This window comes from Carlito syrichta, unplaced genomic scaffold (genome assembly GCF_000164805.1).
Source record: "Carlito syrichta isolate Samal-C Ts95f unplaced genomic scaffold, Tarsius_syrichta-2.0.1 Scaffold305675, whole genome shotgun sequence".
In the NCBI taxonomy this organism is placed as follows: Eukaryota; Metazoa; Chordata; class Mammalia; order Primates; family Tarsiidae; genus Carlito; species Carlito syrichta.
In genome coordinates, this window is record NW_007249771.1 from 21,611 (window position 1) to 41,154 (window position 19,544).

General features: G+C 37.7%; 1 protein-coding gene across 1 annotated transcript in view; it reads right to left on the minus strand.

The window, feature by feature from the left end:
* ADSS (adenylosuccinate synthase) overlaps positions 1-19,544 on the minus strand; it is a gene marked incomplete at its 3' end in the record, with an annotated part of 41,273 nt that overhangs the window by 20,913 nt on the left and 816 nt on the right. The window contains exons 2-4 of the mRNA XM_008062216.1: positions 5,967-6,069; positions 4,281-4,349; positions 369-419 (exon numbers count right to left, since the gene is read on the minus strand). Of these exons, the coding sequence (XP_008060407.1) occupies positions 369-419; positions 4,281-4,349; positions 5,967-6,069 (223 nt within the window). The remainder of the gene's footprint in view (positions 1-368; positions 420-4,280; positions 4,350-5,966; positions 6,070-19,544) is intronic.

Consider the following 19,544-nt stretch of genomic DNA (forward strand, 5'->3'; position numbering starts at 1 on the left):
AGGCAATCCACTCACCTCAGCCTCCCAAGACACGGGATTACAGGCTGAGCCACCAAGCCTAGGTGAAAACTTCGTATTTTGATGTAGTTTATTTTTTAATAGAATTAGAGTTGTCTCATGAAATACTGTTTGTATTATACATTTACTTAGCTAACCTTTTCTTCAGAAATAGGTAAACTTCAGCCTAGTCCTTGTTAAAACAGAAAAACATGAAAAAAGCAAGGTTTTTAAATTTGAACTCCATTATTACAATCCCTCCTACTTAAGTTATTATAAAAATAAAAGACAAAATTAGGTACTAAACATTTTCATTTGACAAATTTCTGATAAAAAGATAGTTAAAAATAAATGCAATATGTCCTCCTTACCAATATGAGCTCTGTCAGATATAATAAGCCTCTTTTCCCAGCCTTCCAGTCCTAGAGGGAAGGGGGGAAAAGACATATTTAACTTATTATTTTGTATTGCAGTTTTAAAATCTGAATTTTATTAGAAATATGTCTATAAGTGTCTTTACTGAAGCAATCACGTTTGTATCTTCTGTATAGGAAACATCACGTCTAACAATAGTTTTCTCATCTGCCATTCATTCTATATACAAATTAACTCACACTCTATCTTTCCAAATGCTAAAAAGTTCCAAACTCAAACCAGTGTCATCCACGTAACATACTTCCAGGAATCCAAAAAGCAAAAGGTAGGAAAACATCATGCTTTGCTAGAGGCGGGGATGGGGGTAGGGGGGGATTAGGTATCTAGCAGAGAGAAATTTGAGGAAAGGAAGTTAATTTTAGGAATGGTACCCTTTCCCAAAAGATAATGATAAAAAGTCTGATTAAACAAAATAATGAAATTTTCTCACTAATTCCTTCAAGTACTGTCAATCGCTAAACTTATTAGACTGAATTATAATGAAATATATCTATCTCCTCGGTTAACTCTGAATTCCTGGGAGTAGGGGCTGTGAGTTTTCACAGCATGGAATCTGTCATTCAATAAATGTTAAAAAGAAAAAATAAAAAGATGGATGAATGAAAAAGCAAATCCAAATAGATGTTTTTCTTTAAAGACAATAACTTAGTAGGCTATATATACATTCTAAGAAAACCACCAACTTTAAAACATTTTTAAAACCAATCTTTGGATATTAAAAACTGTTGTTAACAGCTGGGGGTGAGGATTCATTCCTGTAATCCCAGCACTTTAGGAGGCTGAGTCAAGAGGACTGCCTGAGCCCATGGATTCAAGACCAGCCCGGGCAACATGGTGAGACCTCGTCTCCATAATAAATTTAAAAATTAGCTGGGCATGGCAGCGCATATCTGTGTTCCCGGCTACTTGGAAGGCTGAGGGGAAAGGATCACCTGAGCCCAGCAGGTCGAGGCTGTGGTGGCCGTGAACATGCCCCTGTACTCCAGTCTGGGGCAACAAAGCGAGACTGACTCAAAAAAAAAAAATTTTTTTTTGTTGCTACCTTTAATAATATCCAAAGACTTGTTTTAAAAATTTATTCCTTATAGTTAAGGTGGAGAACTTCTTTGGTAATATACTAAAGATAATATGCTAAAAGGTAAACCTGAAATATTAAGCTTTCCCATCTACAGTTATTTTGACATATAAATATGTATTCTGACTGGCACAGTGGCTCACGCCTGTAATCCCGTGCCTTTGGGAGGCTGAGGCAAAAAGACTGCTTGAGCCCAGGAGTTTGAGAACAGGCTGGGCAACATAGCAAGACCTTGTCTCTACAATACAATACAATAAATATACATTCTAAAATTAGCTTAGGGAACATTATAAAGAAAATATTCAGGTGTAATGGTGCACGCTTGCAGAAGAATCACCTGAGCTCAAGACATCAAGGTCGTGGTGCGCACACCAGCCTGGGTGGCAGAGTGGCACTCCAGCCTGGGTGGCAAAGTAAAACCTCGACTCAAAAATCAAACAACAAAACAAAAAGAAAATGAAAAAGAAAACCAGAAAATATTTCGAGTAATTCAGTAAAGTGGAAAGTGGATTTAGTAGGGTCAAATGGGTCAGAAGGGAAAAGGGAGTAAGGGTAAATTATCAAAGAAGATGAAGGAGAGCCAACCACAGCAAAGGAACCTCAAGTTGCCCAAGTTAAAAAAACAGACACTAGGGCATAGGTAAAAACACAGGGAGGACAACAGAGATGGCAGCAAAGACAGGGTTCTGTCAAGTCAGATTTAGTTGTTAGAAACACTTGAGAACAGGTTGCTACTTTTACACTTGAACAATAAACTTTAACAGTAATATAATTGAATATTTCAAATTCGAGCAAATCTAAGAAACTATACTAATGATTTTCCTCAATTGTGTATTACAAATTTGAGTATCCTTTATCCAAAATGCTTGGGATGTATTTGAATTTTAGAATATTTGTATATATTTGCATATGCAAATATTCTTCACATATTGAGATCTCTTGTGGATAGGACCCAGTCTAAACATGAAATTCACTTATGTTTCATATACAACTTACGCACACAGACTGAAGGTAATTTTATACAATATATTTAATAATTTTGTGCACGAAACAAAGTTTGTGTACATTGAACCATCAGAAAATAAAAATGTCACTATCTTAGCCACTCGTGCACAGTCTGTGGCTGTTTGGCATCACCATCACTCCTGACTCTGAATTTATATGATGCCAAAAAACAATCATTTTCTTACTTATTCACAAGAACTTAACGGTAAAAAATATGACAAGCCATTAATACAGTGAAAAATTATGTGTTCAGGGTAACTAAGCAGCACAGTGGCATCACTAGCATTCCTGTATCAGCTATTTGGTTTTTTCTTTGAGTTGGAGTCTCACTCTGTCACCCAGACTGGAGAGCAGTGGCCGCTCCCAGCCACCGCAGCCTCGACCTGCTGGGCTCTGGCGATTCTTCCGCTTCAGCCTTCCAAGTAGCTGGAACTACAGGCGTACGCTACCACACCCAGCTAATTTTTGATTTATTGTAGAGATGAGGTCTCGCCTAGTTGCCCAGGCGGGTCCTGAACCCGGGCTCAGGCAATCCACTCACCTCAGCCTCCCAAAGGCATGGGATTACAGGCCCTGCTTATCAGCTGTTAAACAACAGTAACAACAAACAATGGCTGGCTGTCAGTCTTCACCTACAGGCTGAGTTTTGAGTTAAAGGTACACTGTATTTTTATTTATTACTGCCATTGTCATGCTCAGCCTGCACATGTGCTATTTTATTAACCTTTGCAGGCATGCTTGTGTGGGGAAATTAGGGTGTGTGTGGAAAACACATACCGCAGTTGAAAGGGGCTGAGAGAGTCTTTTTCCCTTGTAAATGCTGAAAAAACTGTGTTGTCCTCCTGTGTTTTTACTACAATTCACTGCATAAAGGCAGGTGTGGAATTTTCCATTTGTGGCATCATGTTGGTGTTCAAAAGTTTCAGATTTTGGAGCATTTGGATTTTTGAATGAGGGATGTTTAACTTCTTTTTGTAGCGTGCAGTGGCATAATCCTAGCTCACCACAGCTTCAACCTCCATGACTCAGGAGATCCTCCCACACCTCAGCCTTCTCAGTAGCTGGGACTACAGGTGCAAACCACCACACTTGGTTAATTTTTTTGCATTTTTAGAAGATACAAAGTCTTGCTATGTTGCCTAGGCTGGTCTCCAACTTCTGGGCTCAAGCAATTCTCCTGCCTTAGCCTCCCAAAGTGCTGGGATACCGGTGTAAGCCACTGCACCAGCCGCAATCAGAATTAATACTAACAAATTCTTCTCATACCCTAACAAGGTAGTCTAGCTGGATGTAAACAGACCTCTAAAAATCCAAGACATTTATTTTAAGGACATAGAAATGGATATATTGCATAAAAGCAGAATTTCTCTCATTTAGAAAAAGAAACCTAAACAACCCCTTTTGCCCCTGGGTTGTAGCAACTAAAAGGGAACACCACATCCTCCAGGAAAAAAGACATACAGTGTGTAACTCTGAAACTCATGAATTTCCTTGAGTTTTGCCACCAACATATAGTAATTCCAGCTACCTAAAATTTGCAGATGACCAATGCACAAAAAATTAGGATTCGCACAATGATATTATGTTTGTCTTTTGTTTGACATACCGATTATAACAAATAAAATTTAATAACTAATATTAAAAATTTGTGCTATAATAAATTGAAATTCTAAAGTATAAGACAAAAATGTTAAGTTTATCTGGCATGAGGTCCTAATAAAACTTTACAAAAAATGACTGGTTACCAGGCAGACTCATTCTTTCATACCTTTTCCTTTTTGAACATTTTTCTCTGCTTCTTCAAACAATCCAGGTAGATGAATTACCACACCATTTCCTAAAGGAAGACAAACAAATCCCAACATTAAACACTATAATTATAATGTAGACATATATAATTTACAGGACATGCTGATTTATCAGAAAGTCATCTAAGAAATGATTCCAAACTTTAAATAGTAAAATAATATATATGCTAAATATATAATAGAATACAGAGAATATAAAACAAAATTACATTCAACATAATTTGAAGTTTCCTTGAAGCAAAGTAAAACATATTATTTTGAAAGAAACGAGTTATATAGTTTTAGGCAAATGAAACCTGGTCACAGTAGACTCCATCTAGTTCAACGTCTTTCAAATGGAAATCACACCCCACAAGTGGTCATAAAATCAATTTAGTGAGCTATGATTAGCATGTTTTAAAATTAAAAAGTAGAATAGAAAATATCAGATTGGCTGGGCGTGGTGGCATACACCTGTAATCCCAGTACTTTGGGAGGCAGAGGCGAGAGCCCAGGGGTTCGAGACCAGCCTGGGCAATTTGGTGAAACCCCACGTCTACAGTGAGGCAAAAAACTATCTGGACATGGTGGTGTGGGCCGATGGTTCTAGCTATTCGGAGGGCTGAGGTAGAATAATTGTGTGAGCCCAGCAGGTTGAAACTGCAGAGGCCATGAATGTGCCACTGCCCTCCAGTCTGGGTGACAGAGTGAGACTCCGACTCAAAAAAAAATCAGATTGTATCAGATGTTATAAGGGTTCAGAATCAACTTCTTGTATTTCTTACGGTGAGTCATAGCTATAAGTATTTGGAAAACTGATTTGATGATCTAATAACCTCTTTATAGAGTTAAGATTGTCAATAATTACAGATGAATGCAAAGTAATCATTCCAAAAAGTATGACTGCTAGAACTTCTAAAAAAAAAATAGTTACAAGCCAGGCTCGGTGGCTCAGCCTGTAATCCCGCGCCTTTGGGAGGCTGAGGTGAGTGGATTGCCTGAGCCCGCGGGTTCAAGACCCGCCTGGGCAACTTGGCGAGACCTCATCTCTACAATAAATAAATTAAAAAAAAAAAGCCGGACGTGGTAGTTCCAGCTACTTGGAAGGCTGAGGCGGAAGGATCGCCGGAGCCCAGCAGGTTGAGGCTGCGGCAGCTGGGAGTGGTCACTGCACTCCAGTCTGGGTGACAGAGTGAGACTCTAACTAAAAAAAAAAAAAAAAGTTACAAGTTGGGCATGGTGGCTCACACCTGTAACGTCAGCACTTTGGGAGGTGGAGATGAGAGGATTTCCTGAGCTCACAGATTCGAAATCAGCCTGAGCAACATGGCAAGACCTCGTCTCTACAATAAATCAAAAAAATCAGGCGGATGTGGTAGCACATGCCTGTAGTTCCAGTTACTTGGAAGGCTGAAGTGGAGGATCACTTGAGCCCGGTGGGTTGAGGCTGTGGTGGCTGCTGAGTGTGCCACTGCACTCTAGCTTGGGTGACAAAATGAGATTCCAACTCAAAAAAAAAATTACAAATAGCCAAAGTTAGGTATATTCCAAAAGTAATCAAGGCCAAAATTAATAAGGGGTCAATGAACCATTGGTTAGAGATGAAAACAGCTTTTATACGATTATCAACTAGGGAGGAAAAATCTCTAGGTAGTTTATATACTTACCAATGAATGCAGTAACATTTGGATTAATTATTCCACTGGGTAAAAGATGAAAATCATATTCCACAGAATCTACAACAACTGTATGGCCAGCATTGTTTCCTCCCTGAAATATAAGATAGAAGAATTGAGACTGACAATAAATATGAACTAAAATGAACTGATTTCCTGCTAAATCGTCAATATAACTTATGGAAGTTCAAATATTTGCCAGACATACTGATTTGTTAAAGGCTTTATAATAGTTTGGTTGTCTCCTTTCCCCCACTGCAGTATACCCGAGTGATTATCCTGAAAGGATCTGGAAATTGGAGAATTCAGGTTTCTGAAATGTACAAAGTCATATTTCTTCTTAAAAGAGAAAAAAGTGAACAAAGTACAGAAAGTAATTAGTTTGTTCCTCTGCCTTTGGTACTATGTGGGATGTGTAGTAATCTACTTCATTATTCATAAAATTTTATATATACCAAAAATCTTTCTAAGATAGAAAATAATCTACCTAATTTCCCTACCTTGACGTAACTATTCACATAATTCCCATTGTTCTAAGAGTGTGTCAAGCAACTTTTTGATCTAAAATGTGTGTTCTTACATAGACTTAACAACTAGAATCTCCCCTAACTCCCTCAAATACTGGTTATCCTAAGACTCTAATTTATAACTCAGTCTTGTTGAGTTTGGCTAGTGACAGATTCCTAGAACTGCTCATCTCTGGATAAAGTAACAACACACCAGGACAAGGAAGCCCTAGTGCTAAGGATCATATCATAAACCCATAGTGAAACTGCCATTCTATAAATCTTGTGCCATGTGATGAATAAGTCATAAAATATAAAAAGCCAAATTATAACATTAGGTACAAAAAAGACTAAATTACTAAGTGATTATTAAGTTTTAAAAGCATGGAAGAAAACACATCAACTGATTACATATACAAAGGGTACCCAAAAAAATGTATACACATTTTAAGAAAGAACAAAACAAAATTGTAATACTCAATATATACCAATAACAGAAGATGAGTACAAGTCACGTTTGACTTCTGCAATTACAAGAGGTGCTCAAAGTGGTTAACATCAGCGTCCAGACACTTCTGATTGCAGTGAACTACAAGTAATACATAGATAACATTGCTTAGAATGTGTATACATTTTTGGCACCCCCAGTATGTTTAAACTTCTACACAGTATTAACTAACTTTTAAAGGCAAACAAACTAGAAATATATTTGCAACAAATAAAAACTTTAACAACATCCTTATGTAATATTTTTCAAAAAACACCAGTCAAAACTATCTCCTGGCTGGGCTTGGTGGCTCAGCCTGTAATCCCAGCACTTTGGGAGGCCGAGGCAAGTGGATTGCCTGAGCCCAGGGGTTCGAGACCCACCCGGGCAACTTGACAAAACCTCATCTCTACAATAAATCAAAAATTAGCTGGGCGTAGTAGCAAGTGCTTGCAGTTCAGGCTATTTGGAAGGTTGAAGTGGAAGGATCACCAGAGCCCAGCAGATCGAGGCTGCGGTGGCCAGGAATGTGTCACTGTACTCCAGTTGGGGTGACAGAGCGAGACTCAAACTCAAACAAACAAACAAAAACTATCTTCTGAGAGTGACTAGTTTAACTCGATCAGAAGCTATTTTTGACATAGCGAATGTTACCAAATCGTCACCAATCTTGAGTTCACAAAAATGCTAGAAAAATGGGTTATGTTAAAAAAAAAAAACCCTTCAAAAAGCAAATGACTATTTGCACAATATTTTGTACTGCATAAAGCAAAGAATGTTTTGCTCGAAGATTAATGTATGCCATGTATTTTTTAAAAAAGACTTGATGGTGGTGGGCTAGTCTACAAGATTACAGGGGGGTTGCAAGGCACAGGAAGATCAAAGCAGGAGTGTTAAGCAACACCTTCGTCACATACTAACAAGAGGTGAATATTTTTTACTATTGATTTTTTTTTTTTTTTTTTTTTTGAGTTGGAGTCTCACTCTGTCGCCCAGACTGGAGTGCAGTGGCCGCTCCCAGCCACCGCAGCCTCGACCTGCTGGGCTCCGGCGATCCTTCCGCCTCAGCCTTCTAAGTAGCTGGAACTACAGACACACACTACCACGTCCAGCTAATTTTTGATTTATTGTAGAGATGAGGTCTCGCCAAGTTGCCCAGGGGGGTCTCGAACCCATGGGCTCAGGCAATTCACTCACCTCAGCCTCCCAAAGGCGTGGGATTACAGGCTGAGCCACTGAGCCCGCTATTGATTTTTTAATAGGAAACGCCTACATATAACATATTTCAAAAGGCACAGAATCATGCACAGTAAAATGTGAAGTCTTTCTCATCGCTGTTGCAAGGCAACAAGTTTCTGGCATCCTTCCTAAGAAACTTTATGCATATTAAAACATGTATCTATATAGTTTTAGTCCACATATACAATAGTAGCAAACTATGTACATTTGGGCAGTTTGCTTTTTTTACTTAGCAAATTTTAGTAATTCCATAACCTTGCAAACAGAATCATCTCATTTTTTTTTAAACAGCTATATTGTATTATTTTGTATCTGGACATAATTTATTAAGCTGGTCCCATAATGACAGTTATTCAGGTTTTTTACAATTATAAACAATGTTGCAGTAAATTTCCTGATATACACTTTCACTATTATTTTATACTTGTGCAACTTTATCACAAATCTGATAAAAATCTAAAGACATATATTACACGTCAAAAGAACACACTGATGTTAGTCTTTTAAAAATAACTCACTTCTATTTTACTTTCTCTTTATCCCTTATGCCAATATCAGCCTTTTTATCACAACTTTTTTTGTGATTTAGGAAACCTCTCCCAAAAATTTCAGGTAAAATCTTTTAAGAGTATGAAGCCCATTAAAATTTATTTTGTCCCCAGGAGAATGCCAATTTGCTATTATTATGATTGTTTAATTCTAAATTGTTATAAATTACTAAATTTAATACACCTTTACTAAGATGTTATAAAATATTGGTAACTTTGAAACAATCAACCAATGATGTATTATTATCTAAGCAAAACCAGGTTTTTTTGAGACAGGGTCTTCCTATGTTTGCCCAGGCTGGCCTTGAACTCATGGGCTGAAGTGAACCTCCCGACCTCCTGAGTACCTGGGACCACAGTCATTCTATCCTGTTTGCCTAAAACTAGTTGTTGTTGTTGTTGTTGTTTAATCCATCATTTGCTGAATGTGGAATAAAAAAAACTACGCCCTGTAATTTTTAGAGTAGATCCTTCAAGTATGTGTCCTAATTTATGTAAAATTATTTTCATAGATATACTAACACAATCATTTGGTCAAACAATTGACTGGGTAGTGCATAACAATGTTCTTGTTGTATAAGAGAAGTCTACCCTCTTAAAGCAAATATTTTACAAAGACAGGTAGTAATGATAGAAGTAATTATGATGGTTGCACATCTATATCTATATACACACACATATATAAATACACACACACAAATTGGCTTAATTCCTTAAGTTTGTTCAAGTTTATAGGCACTTCAGGTTGGAAAAGTTCAGTTGTAAAAGACTTAAAGTTACACTTTAATGCAAAGCTTGCTTGCTCAAATATTAACCAACATTTTTCTTATTTTTTCTTGAGTCAGAGTCTCACTCTACCCAGGCTGGAATGCAGTGGCACTGTAGACTCGACTTGCTGGGTTCAGGCGACCCTTCCACCTCAGCTTTCCAAGTAGTTGGAACTACAGACATGTGTTATCAGGCCTGACTAATTTTATTTATTTATTTTAGAGACGAGGTCTCATCAAGTTGCCCAGGCTGGTCTCGAACCCTTGAGCTCAGGCAATCTTCTCGCCTCCGCCTCCCAAAGTGCTGAGATTACAGGCATGAGCCACCATGCCTGGCTAACATTTTTCAATAACCAATATCATATTAAGGATTATTATATGGTTTAAATATCACTCAAATTGTTTAGTTGAGTAGGTAACTATGGTGAAATATGCCCAGAAAACCCCTAGGTTATTTATATTTGGTCAGTAGTGCCTTGCAGGGAATTGGAGTATGATAATTTTAATATTGAAACATGCTGTGCAGAAGGTCTTCAGGTGAGTGGAGAAGGAGCCACTCATAAGGAGTTTCTTGAGGTCACTGATCTATGAAATAGGTTCAAGGTATGTTGTATTTTATAAAATTAAAAGATGAAGCTTCAAATTTGAAGTGTCTATTTGAATGCTAACCTAAAATACGCACAGATTGTGTAAATATAAAAAATTCACCTTACCATTGTCCTTAAACACAGATTATACTGGTCCAGGAAAGGTCACACATATATTAGCAGAGAGCAAAACGAACAACGGCTGCCATCTCACTCTCCCACCTACAGATTACAGGTTACAAGGGCAGATGGCGCTGCTTCCCACACAGACAACTCTAGTATGTGCCAGGCTGAGCAACAGCTAGGACGTGTGTGTTTAAGCGTGTCTGATGATTCTCCTAAGCACCGGGTAGGCCAGATAGTACTCAAGAAAGGACAGGAGCAGGAGCAGTGGCAGTGGCCAGGCAGTCCAGCTTCCCAAAGGCTCTAGGCACCGCGGCCCGCAGACATCCTGCTGCGCCGCCAAGATGCCCTTCCGAGAAGGTCAGCTCCGCCGAGGGGGCGAAGGAGGGACCCAAGAGGAGACCGGCAGTTGTCGGATAAACCTGCTCCTGCAAAAGTGGAGGCGAAGGCAAAAAAAGGCGACAGTAAAGGATAAGTCTTCAGACAAAAAAGTGCCAGCAAAAGGGAAAAGGGGAGCAAAGGGAAAACAGGCTGAAGGGCTAACCAAGAAAATAAAGAGTTACCTGAAGAAAACGGAGAAACGAAAACCGAGAATCCACCCTCTTGGGGTAGCAGGAGAGAAAAAAAAGCCAAGTCTGAATATCATCTACCATGTCTTATCAGTGATGTCTCCCTTCTTGAACAATCCAGAGGAATATTTTTATCAACTATTTTGTAAATGCAAATTTTTTAGTAGCTCTTGAAACATTTTTAGGAGGAGGGAATCCCACCTCATCCCATTTTTTAAGTGTAAAGTTCACCTCTTAAGAGGTGAGATCGTTCCCTGGTAGTTTATTCTTTGGTACAATCAGAAAACAGTGTGGGATACTGGATTACAGGAGGTTTTGACTGTCTTGGGTGTCTTAACATTTCAGAGATGGAGGCTTCGTTTTTACATTCTATAATACAAAGCATACTAAATGGCAATACGGATCTCAGTCCTACATTTAACGTATTGAATATTTGAAATTACTTCTATTCCTGGGTGGTTTTTAGTAGAATTGTTTCCTAAAGAAAACCACTCCTTGATCATAGCTCTCCCTGTCAGAATCATGTGCACTTCTGTAACATCTTTGGTCGTGGTGGTCCTGTTTTCTTAATAACGTTAATGTAAAGACAGAAAAGAGTATATTGTATAGATGATAAATTATGAATTGGTGGGATATATGTAACATCAACATGTGAAGAAACTGATACTTGATATCCTCTTAAAATCTGCCTTCAAATTTTAAACTAAAAAGTCACTGGAATAACTTTATAAAAATAATGCTATGTGGCTTTTTAGACTTTCAGTACATGTTAAGAATTGTGTACAAACTGAAATGTCTGTGTACTGATTCTCAATACAACAAATAAACTCTCAGTTATGAAACACTGTTTTGAAGCAAAAAAATAATAATGATCGGAGATATTTTGCTATTGTTCTACTTTTAATAGAGACATACTATTTCCTTCTCATTCCAAATTTTCTCCAAATCAAACTTAATAAGTTATCTCCCCAAAAAGCATTAATCTTATAACCACATTAACATGTAACTACTACTTGCTATTTTGCTAAATTCCTATAACACTTATGATGCCAGTCACTCATACAACATTTAACAAGTACTTTTAATTATAATAGCTGTTCTGTATTACTTAACCCAAAACAAACAAACAAAAACAAAAAACCCAGAACATGCTCAATTATTAGTTATACAATCAAAGAGCTGTGTACTTTGGAAAGCTAAGGCGGGAGGACTGCTTGAAGCCAAGAGTCTGAGACCATCCTGGGCAACACAGAAGGATGCCATCTTATCTTAAAACAAAAAAACAAAAAACAAAAAACCGTGGAATCTCAGTTAATGTTGTTTTCTGGATCAATTACATCAATAGAGAAAATATTTCTTAATAACTCTTAGATGTCTTAATTTTTTTAACCATTTTTAATTTTGAAATAGTCCCCCCTCCACAACCCCAAGAAACAAGAAAACAGTATTAGTCCAAAAGTGGTTGCATATTATGTGGCAAGTTTCTCTGAGAAAAAATATAAGCTTATAATGCCTTAAATGATATTCTTCACAGAGCTATGAAATAAACTGAAACATCATGATAGAAACAAAAGAGAACTAAAATTCCATGATCTCAAAGCTGAAAAGTAAAGTTTCTAATTAATCCTTGTAGTTTTTACAATCAACACATTTTCATTGTTTTAAGGTTAAAATAATAAAAACCTATCTATCTATCTATCTGCCTATCTACCTACCTACCTACCTATGTAGGTATGTCAGAGTCTCACTCTGTTGCCCAGACTGGAAGGCTCAAGTGCAGTGGCAGGATCATGGCTCACCACAGCCCGAACTCCTGGGCTCAGGTAGTCATGGCTCAGGCTGGTTTTCCTTAGCCTTCTGAGTAACTGGGACTACAGGCACACACCACCACAGCTGGATGATTTTTTTATTTTTGTGTAGAGAAAAGGTCTTGCTATCTTGCCTAGGCAGGTCTCAAAATCCTGGGCTCAAGCAATCCTCCTGCCTTGGCCTCCCAAAGTGCTGGGATTTCAGGTGTGAGCCACTGTAGCGGGCCTAAAAATAATCGATTTAACTCCAAACATTCTCCCTTCCATAAATGTACTAGAAGTCTATAATATCTTAAATTGTTGGAAAACAACACACAAATAAGAACAATCCAGAACAAGTTTTTCCCCATATCTTATTTTCCTATATGAAATTAACTCCAGGTCAGTTACAGCTTCTGTATGTTCAGCCCCTCTTCTTTTCCTTTACTTTGTAAATCACAGGAATCATCTTTCTGGCTATAGTGATTGTTCCAGATGGGAAAACCTGATCCAGCCTGAGCCAAACAGCTTCTCCCCCTTGGGAATTTGATTTGAGTATTGAAGAGAAAAGCAGTTAGGAGTTTGAGGTGCCTGTCACCTAAGAGAAGCATCCTAAAGAGAAAGCTTGTCAGTTCTAGCTAATGAGATTCCAGGAGTAACCTTAGTCTCAGGCCACTATTCTGCTCGTCCGTCAACCAATTCCCCATCTCCCCATTTCGCAAAATATCCATTGCCTGCAAACAAAGAACCCAAATGATTCACAAACTTATTACAACATGGAACCCAAATGATTCACAAACTTATTACAACATGGTATATATACACTTTGCTCTGAGTTCACATCTTGTACTAGTGACAACTGAACATAAAAATAATTACAGCTGGACATTAATAACATTTTATACTGTCAAAGGCAATACTTTAAAATACAGTACTGCAAGATATAGGAATGACATAATAGTATTCAATTATTTTGTAACTGCTCTCAGTTTTTTCATGCATTCCTTTTTCTTTCTCATTTGATGCTAAGTTTAAGGAAGCCAGAAGACAAGTGATTTAAATTTCCTCTCCATGGCTCCTCAGAACTAGAGGTTGCCAAACCCAATTCTAGAATAAAAATTTGGATCAGGAAATGTTAATATGTCTAAGTATTCAATTAAGAAGCTCCAAAATTCTACGGGAGGTTAAAAAAAAAAAAGTATGAAACAGAACAAAATGACATTAGTCTACAAAAGTGACTGACTCTTGACTCTTAACTTGGTTTGCTATTAGACCATCTCCCTCCCAAATCCTCCAAGTGCATTCCTGTGGTGGAAATGAAGGCAGTGGAGGACCTCTTGACTGGAAACAATAGTATCTCTTTCCCAGCAACAGTGAAGGCCCAAGTGTCAAGGACTGACAATTTCATGCACATAGCCCAGAGTCATTTCTCAGGCCACTTAGGCCTCTGAAACAGTCTGTCTTTTGTTGTTGTTGTCCTTTTTGCTTCGAATACACGAACACTGTACTGTAATTATAGAGCTCAAAATGAACATCTATCAAGTCACAGTACCACTGTGGATTACAGAAGAGAGCAGCAATGCCTCGGACCCCATGCCCTTGAATTACTTCAGCAACCAAAACAGGGTTGCTATTTTTTTGTCTAGTTTACAAGCTTCTTAAGAGACTCATAATCTTTTGAATTCATGCTTATCATCTATGCTGCTTTCTTGGTCAAGACTATAAGACTTGTGTCTCCCCTTTCCCAGATGAAACATTTCACTATTCACCAAAACTAAAGCACATATCAATCCACAGCAGTAAAATAATTATTAAAAAGGCTGACTATTATTTCACGAAAGCATTCATATTACTGCAATTAGCTTATGATTCCAAAGTAGAGCAGGTTAAGTTACTACCAGTAAGTTGATCAAATTAAACTATTCAGTAACCAGACATACTAGATGGGAAGAGAAAACATATACAGGGTATCTGAATGTCCTCTCAGCAAAGAAATCCAAGTGCACACTGCTCAGTTATTTTTTAAAGGTTTAAAGATACCCACTTTACCCTATTATAATTATTATGATAGTTTGCCTTCCTGTTTTATACACACATAAACGTCACACAAATGATGAAAATCTCAGATACCTGTATTTTACACCTTAAACTGCCATTATAAAACAACTTCTCACAATGAAAGTAGAAAAGGGCACTGCCTTGGAGGATCTTAGGTTCTTAGTTAAGAAGCTTCAGATTGAAGGTACCAAATTCTAATATCACACTCACTAAACCAGGGTCACAGATGGGAGGATGCAACATGCAACCAAAATATGTATAAACCAATGATGTCATACAGCTCTTTGTGAATGCTTTCGCCTATTCATTATATTCATGAAGGTATTTTCTTAAAAACACACTGAAATTAAACTACAGATCTCAAATCAAAAGAGAAAAAGGTTTTTTTAAAGCCACTAATAAAATCTCTCATTTAAAAGGAATTTTAAAAACTTAATATAGACAAAAATTCCATTTTTAGCAATTTCATGGGGTCCTTTTTAAAAAAGAATTTCATTTTATTGAATTAAATATAATTAAAAGTTACTTCAATGTTAAGAATCATCCCATCCTAGAGCCAGGGTAGCTATGGAAACTCTTCATTTACTGTTCTTTTCCTTGCTTTCAGCAGGCAATATTGAATACTTCAATGTCCACTTTTCTATTGATAAAAGTATTCTAATAGTCACCAATTTTCACTTACCAATATGCATCTCATCCACACTAATCTTTGGTGTCAAAATTCAACATAATCCCTGAAAGACTTGTACCCAGAGACAGTAAACTATTAAATACATATCAATTTACTGGTTCACTCTAGATTTGTTCTAGGCAAGTTTCCTAGACATACTTGAATCTATCTAAACAGCCCACCCGTTCCCGCCAAAATTAAGGAAAGAATAATTCTGACCAGACACCACTAAGATGGTCTTATATAAATTTAAAAATTGGCTGAGCACAGTGGCTCATGTCTGTAATCCCAGCACTTTGGGAGGGGGAGGCAAGAAGACTGCCTGAACCCAGGGTTCAAGACCAGCCTGGGCAATTTGACAAGATATCCTCTCTACAATTAAAAAAAAAAAAAAAAACCCAGGTGCAGTGGCACACGCCTATAGTTCCAGCTACTTGCAAGGCTGAGGTGGAAGGATCACTTAAGGCTAGCAGGTAGAGGTTGTGGGAGCCATGATCATGCCACTGCACTTTAGCCTAGGCAACAGAGTGAGACTTTGTTCAAAATAAATGAATGAACTTAAAAAATTTGCCTCAAAAGTAGTATATATGATGGTATATCATATATATTAACTAAAATAGATTTAAGTAGTGAACAACTTGGGACATCCTCATCAACCAAACTTTGAGATGTACTGCCCTTGTCAGAGAAAAACTAGTTACTAGAACTGTACACGGGTTTAACAGAAGTAGTTGAACAGATACATGAAAAGAGATATGGTAAGCCGGGCTTGGTGGCTTAGCCTGTAACCCCACGCCTTTGGGAGGCTGAGGTGAGTGGATTGTCTGAGCCCGTGGGGTTTGAGACCCCGCTTGGGCAGGCGAGACCTCATCTCTACAATAAATAAAAAAAAAAATTAGCCGGGCGTGGTAGCGCGCACCTGTAGTTCCAGCTACTTGGAAGGCTGAGGCGGAAGGATGGCCAGAGCCCAGCAAGTAGAGGCTGCAGTGGCCGAGAACGGCCACTGCACTCCAGTATGGGCAACAGAGTGAGACTCCAACTCAAAAAAAAAAAAAAAAGATACAGTAATCTATGTTCTCATCAGTACAAGAGACAAGAATTTAATATAAACAAAGTTTTTGAACATAATAGTAGAATGTAAAAAATGCTAGATAAAATACTGTGTACATTTCTAGGGGTGACCCAGCCACCCATAATACATTTGTTGAGTATTTCCTCTGTATGTCACATAGTGCTAGGTATATGGAAGAAAACAAGAAAAGAAAGTTTCCCTTTTGAAAAAACTTATATTCTCATAGGAAAGCACAGTAACCAAAGAGAGTAAGATTTTACCAAGTACAGTATACCAGACATCGGTACCTATTAAGTACAAGGGAAATGCTATAAATGACATAAAAGCAACCCTGAGAATCAGGAAACAAACAGCAATTGTTATAAACTTGGAAGAATGTGCTACCTTAAATGCTACCATCTTTAAAATTATCCACTACCTTTAAAATTATGGGAAGTAGTGTGTGAGATCATTTTAGTTGTACAAGGTCAAGGTATGAAATAACACTAAAGTTACTTTCTTTTAAAGTATCTTTCAGTTTTTCTGACTATTTCAAGGAGAAAGTCTCAATTTGCTGCTGGTATGTCTCTTACACTTACGTATCACTTCTAATAGACAGTTTTAGACCTTCAGCATATACATTTTTTTTTACTGTTTATTTTAGGACAAGTTTTTACATACATATAGCAAGTGCTAGGGTGTACTGTACCTTATAACTAATTTTAGTTAATATTTCACTTTATATCCACTTTACAACCCTGAAGAAACACAAAAGGAATACTGCTCTATCCTTTCTTGATCACATGCCTGACATTGTAACCAGGACCACCAAGCTTTCTTTCTCCAAGAACAATAAATAAGTCCTTGCATAAGGTCTGGTGTAAACTGCTATAGTCAAAAAATGTCTGAAGTTTCTACTCAACAAAATAAAGAAAATAAAGCATAATGTTTTACCTTGAGAGAATCTGGGGGAGAAAAAAAGTGATAGGTTTCCTTACAAAACAACTTTTATGCTGCCAGAAAGGGGGCCTTCCTAATCCCACACTTTAACCCCTTGAAACAGGTATACTAGTACTCTTCTCCATTCTGACCTTTCCAATACTTGTTTACATGCATTTGTCCACCAGATGCGAACTCGTTGTGGGCACAATCCCTGCCATTTTTAACTTTTTGACTCCCAGGCTAAATGATCCCCTGTAGATACTCAATATGTGTTTGTTGGATGTATGACCTGTGTCTGGATTAGGTCTTATACTTAACTCTTCTTTTTATTAAAAGACATATTGATTTAATATTAAGACATTGATAGTACAAGTCCTACACACTTATTTATGAATCTAGAGTGCCCACTAAGTTATGAATAACTCCCCGTAAATCCTCAACTTATAAGACATAGGCCTTAAGTGCTATAATAATGAAAATGCCATTAGCTTTGCATCTACTTCAAAAAGGCATTTTTTGTATTAAAATATCGAATTAAATGCAATGTCAGTTTTTCTCTTTAAAACTCTATTTTTGAACTGTATTTTATATTGGGAGAAAGTTCTGATGATTCCATTGATGAAATATGAATTCATTATGTATAGACCACTTTGGGAAAAATAATGCTGTATAAAATTTGAGCTGACATGAATACAACAAAAGAAATATGTTAAATTTCAACAAAGGACATATTTTTATTAACACACAAAACTTAAAACACTAAACAAGGCAATCCAAGCTCAAAATGTCTTTCTTAATGTTGACTTTTCCAGCTCTCTATACATGCTCATTAAGAATTTCAACATTCCATATTCTTCAATTTTATAACCTAGAAGAACTTCATTAAGTAGATGCCAGCTTACTAGGGCTTACTAAGTAATATAAAGTTACCAAGGTGAATCACAAAAGAGTTATGTTTGTTGCTCCACTATCTTCAGCTAACATTTTAAAGTCAAACTTGGCTCCTTCTCAATCAAGTCTCTAGAATTTCCAAGGGTATCACATCAAATTTGTCCTCGATCTCCTCCAAGACTACTTTCTCAGTAACATAGTAACACCTTCTCCAATCTATAAACCAGTACTAATATTTTTCAACTAAAACTTTTCAACATAAAATTAAGGATCCTTTGAATACATGCCATGATGATTACATTCCCCAAACCTTACAACCCATAATGTAGCTAAACCTGAGCTATTTCCAAGAAAAGACAATGTCAGGAATGGCAGTGAAGCCTCAGCCTCTCTCCCTTTCTAGGCAGCAAGAAAGTTAGGATTTGTATATATGCCTTTCCCCACAGCATGGCCAGATCTGACTTTAAGACAGGAGGAAGTGGAAGGTTGGGCAGTGTGGGACAGGAATTCAATGGCAACACCCCTGACGTTAAGTAAGGTACAGTATGTGTGTCGCCAGAGGGGTGGAGAAATATAAGGTTGGAAGGGAAAGAGAGGTGGTGCTGGTGGTTGTCCTAAGAGGCAATTAGTATAACAGCTACTTTAGAATGGGCAGGGTGAATTTCTGCATGCAAATGCCCTCAAAAAAAAAAAAAAAAAAAAAGCCAGAGAATATTTACATTAAGTTTTTGCATACCTATAATTTCATTGTTTCTGCATGCTCAAAAGGTATTCATTTTTAGGCAGAAAGCTCCCATCATGTGGGCCTACTAACTTATTAGAGCATCTACAGCATGGCATCACCATATTGTGCCATGCATGTGTAAGGATAAGAAATATTCTTGCAACCTCAACAGACAGCCGTTACCTTAAATAATACATTTTGTTTTGAACGTGGTTCCTAACAAACACTGAAAACCACGTGTCTCCCGTTAGGAAGTATATCACCACCCCGTTTCCCAAAAGTTCACTTTCAAAGTAAGCGTCACAATGTAAATATTTCTCTCTAAATACCCAGTCTGACATCCATGCATTTACTCTCCTCACTCATTTTTAACAGAGCGGGGATTCCCTCCCCTGGGATCAACGAGGAAAAGTAATCTCCCCCTTAGTATTAACTTACCTAGGACGGAGTAAAAAAATAACCACCACAAAACCCAGGGCTCTGAAACAGCCCAAAGCCCAGAGGCGGGTTCCGACGTCAACAGAGTGGACCGGAGGAAGCTAAGCACGGCACGCCCCGGCCTGCAGGTGGGGGAGTGTTGAGTCTGGGTTTCAGGGCATTTCGGAACAAGCCGCGGAGTG